A 12,371-nucleotide genomic window follows, 5' to 3' on the forward strand; every position below is an offset into this window, starting at 1 on the left:
TAGTGTGAACTAGGTATGGATATATCATATGGTTAAAGTTTGAACTAGGTATGGACATGCAATATACTTATAGTGTGATATAGGTATGGACATATAATATGCTTATAGTGTGAACTAGTTATGGATAAATCATATGCTTATGTTGTGAACTAGGTATGGACATGTAATATGCTTATAGTGTGAACTTGGTATGGACAAATCATATGCTTATATGTTATGAACTAGGTATGTACATGTCCTATGCTTATGTTGTGAGCTTTGTTATTGACACATAATTTAAGCTTGTAGTGTGACCTAGATATGAACATATCATCTGCTTATAGTATGAACTACCGGTAGGTATGGACATATCATATGCTTATAGCTTGAACAAGTTATGAACATTTTGTATAATTTATGACTACATGATACGAAACCCCAAACAGAAGGGATTGTGGATGATTTTCATATGATGATGACATAATCTTTCAATCAGATTAATTTAAGTATGGAGCTGGCATGTTAGTAACTGTGTAGTCTTTTGTTTCATTTTTGTTAATCTTTTTCATTTTGCTTAGTCTCAGACTCTTCTAGTAGTCCTATTCTAACATTAGAATCAGACTTATTTGAGTTTTACTGTGAGTTTTGCGGTGTGTTTGTTTATTCCACATTGACTAGAGGTATAGGAGGAGGCTTGAGATCTCACAAAACAATATTTAACACTGCCACACTTTAGTGCCTGTCCCTCTGTCTGGAACCTCTAACCTTTGTTTGAATAGTTGTCTTCCCTGTTTCCATTGTCTATTCCTTATCATATAATTATCACATTGTTAAAATTTATCTATTTACTTTTATTTTATAGATATGGAGTCTGAAAAGGTTCCTCATCCACATCTTGTTCTAGACACAGGACAAGTTCAACAGAATGGTCATATAATACAGAAGTTGGAATCAAGATCTAGACTACTAAATGGAAATACTGACAGGAATGGAAATGACAATAATTCTCATATTGTTAACTTGGAAGGTACTGTGTCACCAAACAGTCTTCGTCCAGACACACCCACATCGGCTACAAGGAAATCAGCATGGGAAAGAGCAAGAGACAAATATAAAGCTCAAGAATTAGAATGCAGCAAAAAGAAAACAAAAGTAAAACCTTTTGTTGATCCTGATGAGAAAGTAGAACAGAAGAAATTTCTAAACTTAAGTGGTGTTAAAGAAGTATTTTCATCAAGTCATTTCCAAAATAAGGATCTTGAACGATTATACCAGCGGTATTTCTTCAAACTTAATCAGTTGAACCTGTGTATTTCTTTGGGATTCATTTGTGTTATTAGTATAATACTGCTAGTGACTTACTATATTTATGGAGCTATTATGCCGGCAAGAGCCATCAATTTTGGCATTTTGTTTTTTTTGTGTATATTTTTAGAATTTTTATGTAATCGATCATCTTTTGACCAACAGCAAATGTTGATAACCTTGTTCATCATTATTTTGTTTTTTTGTGCATCATGTGTTCTTGTTTCTCTGGACAACTCACCCAAATCAGGGTCTGATGGAGTTTGGATGAATGTTATATTTATATACATGATCTACACACTGCTACCTATTAGAATGAGATTTGCATGCCTGACTGGAATCACACTGTCCATTATTAGTGTATCGTGTACTGTCAGTTTTACAGCAGACAAAGGATACAGAGTAAAACAGGTATATAGTATAAACTTTTTGAATTTAGTTATACAATTTCGTCTTTTTTGAAGTTTCAACTAGAAAGAAGGCCTTTAGGTAAACTGGTTATGTAAACTTGTCTGTTTGACCTCTTTAATTAAAGGGGGTGCAGCACTAATGCATCTAAGAAAATGACATATTAATTATATTCTTCATGTGCCTTTTTTAAAGAATGATCTGGTATTTCTGCATTTGTAGCCAGGGCAATTGAAGTACGTAGACTTATCTGTTGGGCAATAACCTTTATTTAAAAGCAAACATCTATTAAAATTTTATACATTACACTTCCGACGGAAAATTTCTTGTTAAAAAGAGACACATTCCACTTCTTGCATATGTCATTCAAGAAAATGTATAAATTATTTAGATTTTTTTCACTTTGTTGAAAGGAATACATAATTCGTTATGATATATTTATACTGCTAAGACATTTCTGTTTAGATGTGTTTTCATATTATCACATTGATTACTGTAAATTCAGAAATTATTGCGATGTTTTTATTATTGCGATAAATGTGTCAGGGTTATAATCGCATTTATTAAAACTCGCATATTGAAATTTTTAATATGAATCAAACAGGATTTTTCTGAATATCGCAAAAACTAAAATCGCATTTCAGTCTAAAATGACAAAATCGCAATAATAAATGCACGCAATAATTTCTGAATTTACAGTACATGTAGAGTCAAAGCAATGACCAGATAGAAATTTGTGGCTCTGTCACTGACTACACAATTAGCATCAACTTCCGTTTTCCACTAAATTCAATGAAAAAGAGCCAATTTCCTTTGGTTTTTAGGACCAGAAACAGATAACATATACATTGACAAAAAAGATTTTGTAACTATGTTTTTATAACAAATACGGATAATATGTCTAACTTAAATTGTTTAAGTTTTTTTTTTCCATATTTCATTAAATTTCATCCTTCACAAAGCTTAAAGACTGTAAATTGGAGTTTTATGTTTCAAAATGGTATGTTCATCAAAATTATGATACAAATGGCTTTAAAGTTGGCAAATTCCAGCGAAGTGTGAATATTTTCGTGTTGCCTTCTTGGATAAAAATTTTGTAGTTAAAAAAATAATTTAAAAAAAACATTTCCTAGAAAATGAGACCAGATAGAATTATAACTTCATAGCTTTTTTTTAAGAGTTCAGCATGATAGTGACATAGTTTTTTCTGTTTCATTCAAAGAGAACATTCTGACTAAAATATAAAAAAAAAAGGGAAAGAAAATACAAGTGGACCAAGTGTTTTGTCCAGTTTATTTTTTTCTTTTTTATTGCCAATTTTACTTTAATTGTTCTGCATGACAGAATTGATTTGATGGAGAGAAAATAAACATTGCATTTGATGAGATGTCAGAAATTTTCTGTTGAGATTAAAAAATGATAGTAAACCGTTTCATAACATGTAATGAGCACTATGTTTCTAATTGCAAAGGATGTTGTTATTTTGTTACTTGATGCAAACATTTTCTGTTGCAGGGGATTGCAAATGCATTGATATTTACAGCTACAAATTTGGTAGGGATATTTACACATTGGCCAACAGAGTACAATCAGAGACAAGCTTTCCTGGAAACAAGGCGATGTATAGAGGCTCGTCTGACAACACAGAGAGAAAATCAAGAACAAGTAATACACTTTTTTTTGTTTGGTTTCCCTTTTGCACTAAAATATTTTATCAAGCGCAGCAATTTTATTTATTGTGGTTTTCAGTGTAATGTCTATTTTCATTGGTTGAAACCAGTCATTTATTTATGATAGAGGAGGAGAGTGATGGGGTGACCAAGAGCAATTTTGCCCACTTAATATATCAATTTATTTATATTGCATTGAAAATTACATTATTTCATCTCAGCTTCCTGCAAATTTTTAATCCCCCTAAGCCTTGCTGACTGTTTCCGTGATCATTCTGTATTTGTTATCAGCCTCATCCTCTTTATTAATTGAATCTTTCATTGTATGTTTGCATGTTTCTCTATCAAACTTGTGTGATCAAGTTAATTGTTTTTAAGTGGAAATTGTTTGTTGTACAGCAGATTTATTTAGGTTATAATGAATTCTAAAACTTGTGGTATAGATAATCTTTTTGTTATGACCCAGGTTACTCAGTGACATTTGAAATGTGATTTAATTTCTCGTCCAGATTTCATGTAAAAGAATCTACTAATGAAATTCTCAAAGAAAATCTCACTGTATAAAATGTTATGTCTCAAAAAGCCTAGAGCCTTTATGTCTAAATCATTGTATAACTGCAAGCAATTGAATACTAAAGGCGAAAATTTCCAATATCTCTACTTTTGTTCAGGGTATTGGTATATTTAATTTGATTTGGAGAAGTTAAAGTGAATTTCATGGGATACTGATTAGAACTATTGTGCTAAGGACACTGAGGAATTGAAGTGAAGGATAAGACAAATTACATTTGTCATTGATGGAAAAGACATCTTAGCAAATTAATGCTGATTGCTTACAATGTCTTGTGTTCTGTCAAAATAACAAACGAGCTACAAAAGATATTTCAATCCTTTGATAGGTGGATATCGGCAGATTAAATTAAACCAAAGAAATGGAACTCTTTATTATAGATTCTGAAATATTACCAAAATGTCAAGTTAAGATTGTATTGTAGACCCATTGTTGGCCTTTGGCTGTTATCTGCTCTTTGGTCAGGTTGTTGTCTCTTTGAAATATTCCCCATTTCCATTCTCAATTTTTTTAGATCTGTTTCTATAGTCATTAGTACTAAATTGGTGATTTTTCTATGTTAGACAATACATATTATTGTGTGGATAGAGGTAATAGATACATTTGTTATTCATAAAGTTATCTTTCATCAATGGGGTCATGATACCTTACATGACTTATTTTTGGGGTTTTACAATGACCTTGACTGGCTATAAAGCCCTCGCACGGTCAGTACCTTACATGATAAACAGTAGTCCATCCAATGTAAGCCTTGGTTTTAATATCTCAAGATTACCTACCTGTTCTGTTGTAACCATGCCAACTGTCTCTAATGACTGTTAATACAGTAGTCTGCTAATGAACCTTTATATGGCAGAAATGTTTTATTTTAGAAGTAATCTTGTAGTTATTGATTTATATCCCTATTCTCACAGAAATGTGTTAATCAAAAAAGATTAATATATTTCTGTTACTCACAAGAGAGATGGAAGAAAAGTATCTAAAGTTCAAATTATATGCTTTGACTCAGAATTTGTGATTATCCATCCTTTAAGTAAGAATAAAGATGTACAAGTTAATTTGTTCAGTGACTGATGAAGAAATAACAGAATTTTAGAGAAATCACTGAAATAATGATTTTCTCTTCTGAATTGTTTCACATTTTGTGATACCAGAAACTCTATAACAGGTTATAGGTTACATACTATATGGTACAGGTTCTGCTCATTGTTGAAGACCATAATATGTTATTTGTAATTGTTCACAACCTTGTTCTTTGATCTTTGTGGATATTTATGTAATTGTCAATTATACCACATATCTTTATTTTATATTTACAGTACTAATCTAAGGTATGTCCTCTGCCCTGATTACATTCTTAATTATTAAAACTTTCTTGTGATTAAAGCAATCACCTTGAACATGGAAGTATTATTTAATATAATACTTCCATGCTTTGAACAATAATGTGTTCTTCCATTTGTTTTTCTGGAAGTTTTTGTGGTTTAGAATTATTACATCATGTACATGTTAGACTGATTGTTGGTAAAAGTTATAGATTTAGGGATTGAAAAACTCGCCTATTTCACTGGTTCTTCTAACAACAATAGACAACAGCAATTACTTCTATAAGAGGAATAATGATGATTTAAGTCTTATTGTAAATCTTAAAAAGTCTGAAACGCTGGCTTGAAAAAAAAATGACTGTAGGGCAATAACTCCTATAAGGAGTCAATTGAGGTTTTCATTCATATAGATACTATGACGCTGTTTACAATTTAAACATTCTATTTTAAATTTCAATATGACAGGGGAAATATGGTTAAATTTTCTTTGATGAATTGGCAACATATTCCCTTTAGAACCCGGCCCCTTTTTTAAGAATTTATAATAAAGGGTCCTTTTTATACGACTTCAAAAATTAAAAAAAATTTCGTCGTATATTGGTATCAAGTCGTCGTCGTCGTCATCCGATGAAGAACTGTTTCCGGATAATAACTTTTGAATAAGTAAAAAGAATTCAATAAAATTTTTGACACAATGTTTATAACCACAAAAGGAAGCTTGAGATTGATTTTAAGGGTAATGGTACCAAAGGTTTAGAAATTAGGGGCCCAAAGGGACCAAAAACAGCATTTATCTAGTTTCAGGACAAATAGGTGTGTATTAGTATTTCAATTGTTCTGAAATTGTACCACAATGTTTAATACCATAAGTATAAGGTTGGGATTCATTTTAAGGGGTTATTGGACAAACAGTCTAGCAGTTAAGGGCCAAAAAGGGGCCAAAAACTAGCATTTTTCTAGATTTAAGACAATAACTTGTGTGAAACTGTATGGATTTATCTGACATTGTACCACAAGTTTCCATATAACACAGGAAAGGCTGGGATTCAGTTTGGGGTTAATTTTCCAGAATATGTAGGAATAAGGGGCCAAAAAAGGGCCAAAAAGAAGCATTTCTCTAGTTTACAGACAATAACTTGTGTTTAAGTGTATGGATCTCTATAACTTTTTACAAGAAGGTTCAATACCACTAAAGGAAGGTTGGGATTGATTTGGGGGGTTATGGTATGAATAGTTTAGGAATTAGAGGCCAAAAAGGGGGCCCAAAATAATAATTTTTGTAGTTTTAAAACAATGTTAAACATATGTTTAAGTGTATGAATGTCTCTGAAATTAAGTTTCCATACCATGAAGGGACGGTTAGTATTGACTTTGGGAGGGTTATGGCTCAAAATGTTTTAGAATAAGGGGCAAAAAAGGGGGAAAACTAAGTATTTCTGGTCAATGGACAATTTAGACAATTTAAAAGTGAAAGGGAGGTTATTCTAAAACATTTAACATACAATGTTGGGTATGTTCTGATTGACCTCCCTTACACTACTTGTATATGATGCATAAAGAAATGTCAGGATTTGGACTAATTGCAAAAAAAAAGGGGGTGGTAGTTGTTTTCAATTTTTTTTTCTTCAAATTTCTCAAATTCCAAATTTTTGAAAAGTTAAAAGAAAAAATCTTTAAATGCACAATATTGCGCAATAGATTTGTAAGATCTTGACATTTGTTTTGTGTCAGAAACTCATATTACGTCAAAATTTTTATCGCAATCCGAACTCAGAGCTGTATCAAGTTTGAATGTTGTGTCCATACTTGCCCCAACTGTTCAGGGTTCAACTTCTGCGGTCGTATAAAGCTGCGCCCTGTGGAGCACCTGGTTAAAATGGCTATTTCTATAAACCTCTCTTGGTTCATGAAGATGATAACAAAACTATTATTGTATTTTAGGAAAGATTGCTACTTTCTGTATTGCCACGACATGTTGCCATGGAGATGAAAGCAGACATTGCTGGTGCACCAAAGGATACAATGTTCCATAAAATCTATATTCAGAGACATGACAAAGTCAGGTCAGTAATGTTTAAAACTTACATGAAGGATCTCATGAACTGACAATATTAAGTAAAGCTTAGGTCTGCTGAAAAAAGAGAAACTGGATAAACCTTAGTTTTATGAATAGTATAGTTGACTTAGGATTATTTACAAGTTTCAAGTGGATTATGTTATTCTTGTATATTTTACAATGATATGATAAGAAACCCCAAAAGGGAGGGATTATGGGTTATTTTCATATGATGAAGATATATTCTTTCAGTTTTCAGTAAAAGATCATTTTACTGTGCATATGCCTGTATGTTTATTTATTCTGAATTGGCTAGAGGTATAAGGGAGGGTTTATATAGCACAAAACATGTTTAACCTTGTCCTTGTTTTTGCATCAACAAATTAGAATCAATCCAAAGTACAAACTGTATTTATCAAGACCATAATGTTTTGAACAGTACACCTTTAAGTACCATAACTTTTATTCAACATGACATAACATTGTACATATGAAATGTTGGTAGTTTGTTGAAAACAACAATTCTGTCTTTACACTACCTTTATCCAGTGATTGATTGGAATCTATCTCGTGTTACCTGTTCACAATAAGACAGAGAATTGACGTTACATATGTTATACAAGGAAGCTTTTGTTATACCACACATGATGAAGCTTGTTATAAGGTGTTAATCATATATTTATATATATGAAATAATAGCTGAGATTGAAATTAAGTATATGAACTATATGTTCCCTAAGGTTAATGATTTATTGTAGGTGTTTCTGTACTAATGAACCCTAACAAATGATTATAGACATTGTATTCAGTAGCAGGAGTACATTTCCTTTGTTTGTCCACACAAAAGTACTGTCAGTGATCGAAGGAATCATAGATTGTTTATGTTTCCAATGCACTTACAAAAACACATGTCTTTCTTGCAATGAATGTTTCAGACTGATATACCTAGGCTTGATAATCTAGCGACAGTGTGAAATGTTTTTGATAAGATTTATTTTTCATGAGGTAAAATATTTGGTCAGTTATCCAAGCATGACATACATTTTAACTTTATACTTGTTTATCTACAAATGGTGGTTCTCTGAAGGTACTGTGGCTTCCCCCACCAGTAAAAACTGTCCAAGGTATCCGAGCCAAGAGTATAATTAAACACCAACAAACAAGTATCTACGTACAAATAGGGAATACTTAAGGGGGTTCGCGGGTCTAAATCATTTATATAGGATTTCTCTATATTTTTCTATAAATGAACTTTATCTTATAGTTAAGTACAGCTTATATGGAAATTATATTAAAAAAGATAGGTCACCAATGAGTTGAAAAAGATATTTCAATTTTAGAGCCAAAAAATGGCATTTTTCCACCAAAGGGAGATAATTTGGAACTTTTTTAATGATGTATACATTTTGAAAGTCATCTGGGGCCAACACGAATTGATTGTTTTGAATGATTTTTGTACCATATGATAAAGTAACAACTACAAAAGGAAATAAATAAAATTTGTAATGAAAAACAAATGTTTGATTTTTTTCTGAAATTGTTATACCCTCGAGCCTCCTTAATACATTGAAAAATTTTCTGTATATATGTTTACAACTAAGAAAGACCTTTACATTATCACTGAAACCAAGTCTGTATAAATTGTTTAGACATCTTTTTTAATGGCTAAAATTTGTATGTTACAGTATTGTGTTTGCTGATATTTGTGGCTTCACAGCTTTATCCTCCCAATGCACTGCTCAGGAACTTGTACAGCTACTCAATGAATTATTTGCTCGTTTTGACCGACTTGCTGCAGACAACCATTGCCTTAGAATCAAGATTTTAGGAGACTGTTATTATTGTGTGAGTGGACTTCCAGACATCAGAGCAGATCATGCTCAGTGTTGTGTAGAGATGGGTCTCGATATGATAGAAGCTATTTCGTAAGTAATATTTTTGTGGAGATGATGCTTAATATAATAAAACAGACTCTTTATGCAGATACTTGTATCAATGGTTTATTGAATAGAAGATTAGCTTTATCTGAAGTTAGGATGTTATTTGATGAAAGTTTTTAGGTAGGTCAGTGTTGTATTGGGTTATAATTTTTTTTTTATGATGGTTATTTGGTATGTCAATATGTAAGAAGTTTGAACTTGATGTAATGAATGTTAGAGATGGGATATTCATGTTTCTATTTCTGAAAATTTGCAAATCATCTACTCAATGGTATGTTTGTAGTCAAACTGAATAATGTTAATTATATGTGTATTTACTCTTTGAAGCTTACTTTGTTAAACATGGCTAAATATGATGTGGGCTATGATGTCCATTATCACTGTACTAGTATACATATTTTTAGGGGCCAGCTGAAGGACACCTATGGGTGCGGGAATTCTCGCTACATTAAAGACCCATTGGTGGCCTTCGGTTGTTGTCTGCTCTATGGTCCGGTTGTTGTCGCTTAGACACATTCCCCATTTCTTTTCTCAATTTTAGTTGAAATGTAAACTAAGTGTTTGCTATAGTTATACTGGAGTGTGATTTGCAGTTTTCTTCTTACAGTAAATGGATGTGACATTTTAATGGAAGCTTTTTCATCAGAAAGGTTTTGTTAGTTGTATTTCTCAGCCAGTTGAGGTGTGATGAATGTTGTTACAAATCTTTTGAAATTTTATATTGCAGTCTTTTCACTGATGGAAATATTTGTAGCTATTTGCGCTAACATAAAAAACAAAATCACTGAAAATTCAAAGGTTTTGTTTAAAAAACTTAAATCTAATGGAAAATAAGAGATATTGTGAAGTAATCCATGTAATAAAATCCTACATGCACAAAACTTAACCTATAGCAAATTTAAGAAACAGCACTATAATTGACATTTATTGCTGTAATTCACTTCTTGTTGGTAATCTCAGAATATTTATTCTGTAATCTAGAATGTGACTCATATCATTTGTGGTACTAAAATTTATTGTGACTTTGTAAAAATGAAATAGAAACTTGTTATTCAGTTCAAGAGACACAATAAAGCTACAAATGTATAGAAATAAAACCATAACTTGTACATGTACTGATTTGGTATGACTATGTTCACTAGACATGCAATAGGAATAGCATATCTGGATTAAATTGAGAAGATATTGTTAAAGTTATTGCATAATTCGTCATTTCAATTTTTCTGTCATTAAGGAGGCTTGCGGGTATAAGATTTTCAGAAAAAAATTAAACATTTATTTTTCACTACAAATTTTATTTATTACCTTAAGTAGTTGATACTTTATCATATGGTACAAAAATCATCCCAATAAAACAATTCGTGTTGGCCCCAAGGGACTTTTAAAATGTAGATATCATTGAAAAAGCTCCAAATTATCTCCCTTTGGTGCAAAAATGCTATTTTTTGGCCTGAAAATTGAAATATCTTTTTTAACTCATCGGTGACCTATATTTTTTATTGTTGTTTTCGAATAAACAGTACATAAACTAAACAATTGTAAAATTTAAGTGTTTTCTGTAATTTAGTTCTTTTTTTATTTCGATATTACCACTTTTTCTCTTATTAGTTCAACAGAAAAAAAGGACATTGTCAAAAATGTATACTTCTTTCGAAAGCAGATTGTGAGCGTAAATGAACGGTGACCCCATTTTTTTATTTCATTTTTCTATATTATATAAGATAAAGTTCATTTATAGAAAAATATAGCGAAATCCTATATTAAATAAAAAAAATGATTTAGACCCGCGAGCCCCCTTAATTACAATTGTTTGCTTTATGGTGGTAGACAGTTAACTGAATATTTTACAATAACTTTTACAAAAGAGGTTTAAAATTTCAAAAATTATGCAAGCTATTGACTATGATGAAATTAGCATTGATAAGAATTGTAATATTATACATGCCATTTTTTACCTCCCTTATTTTAATGGGTTTACTGAACAATGAGTCCCATTAAATAGTTTATTTTTGAATACATGAAAGAGACTTCAACAGAAAAAGTGTCTCATTTGCAGATCAGAATTTGTAATGAGGAAATGATATTCTTTGAGTCATTGACCTTATGAGGTCATAAATAAAGTTTTTTTTTATATATTTTACTGTACTTATTTTAATGTCTATGTCAATTCACAATTACAATCAGACATAATTCTAATTTCAAGTTGCTGGTTGAATTCATGACTTTTCAAACTGTTCAACCGATGAAAAAGTTTAGTCAATAGGTAGTGAAATGTTTTTAGTATATTGGAATCAAACAGTAGTGAAATGTTTTTAGTATATTTGAATCAAACGGAGCATAATAAAAGATGTTAAACCTTTGAATGCAATGTATCTTATGTCACTCATAAAAATTATGAAGAACATTTTGGAATATCTTACAACACCTATAAACGTCCAATAGACTTGTACTATTTTCAGAGGGTTCATCAGAAAATCAATAAGGTCTACTGGAAAAAATTAAGTTTAAATGATCAATTTTCAAAATTGTTATTTCAGACTTGTGAGAAATGTAACAGGAGCAGATGTTAATATGAGAGTTGGAATCCATTCTGGAAGAGTCCATTGTGGAGTTTTGGGGCTAAGGAAATGGCAGTTTGATGTGTGGTCCAATGATGTGACATTAGCTAATATAATGGAAGCAGGTGGACTCCCAGGGTTAGTATGCAGGTCTTTGCAGTTTGCACTATTAGGGAATAAATAATGGCATTGTTACAGCATTGTAATAATTTTTACAGAATAATAGTTGTTTCAAATATCATTTCTTTGTCAATACTTTTTAAAAGCATTAAATTATATAGAGTTACTTTATTTATAGGCGTGTCCATATCACTGAGGAGACAATGAAACTTCTGAAAAATGACTATGAAGTTGAGGAAGGTAATGGTGCTGATAGACATCCATATCTTAAAGAACATAATATATCTACTTATCTTATTGTACAGGAGGAAAATCGTACCAGTAAGGTGAGAGAACTTACAAGGCAAAAACTTGTGCAATTCCAAAATAAAAGTATTGATAGGATGTAGCTCACTGCGAAGTATAGGAAACGTTTGTAACCTGATAAAAATTTGATTTT

General features: G+C 31.3%; 1 protein-coding gene across 3 annotated transcripts in view; it reads left to right on the top strand.

Annotated features, from left to right (window-relative positions):
* LOC139510340 (adenylate cyclase type 5-like) overlaps positions 1-12,371 on the top strand; it is a 44,344-nt gene that overhangs the window by 16,685 nt on the left and 15,288 nt on the right. For all 3 annotated transcript variants that reach the window (XM_071296881.1, XM_071296883.1, XM_071296882.1), the window contains exons 3-8: positions 842-1,695; positions 3,208-3,357; positions 7,200-7,321; positions 9,000-9,239; positions 11,792-11,950; positions 12,111-12,258. In XM_071296881.1, the coding sequence (XP_071152982.1) occupies positions 844-1,695; positions 3,208-3,357; positions 7,200-7,321; positions 9,000-9,239; positions 11,792-11,950; positions 12,111-12,258 (1,671 nt within the window). In that variant the 5' untranslated portion in view covers positions 842-843. The remainder of the gene's footprint in view (positions 1-841; positions 1,696-3,207; positions 3,358-7,199; positions 7,322-8,999; positions 9,240-11,791; positions 11,951-12,110; positions 12,259-12,371) is intronic.

Source organism: Mytilus edulis, chromosome 2 (genome assembly GCF_963676685.1).
Source record: "Mytilus edulis chromosome 2, xbMytEdul2.2, whole genome shotgun sequence".
NCBI lineage: Eukaryota > Metazoa > Mollusca > Bivalvia > Mytilida > Mytilidae > Mytilus > Mytilus edulis.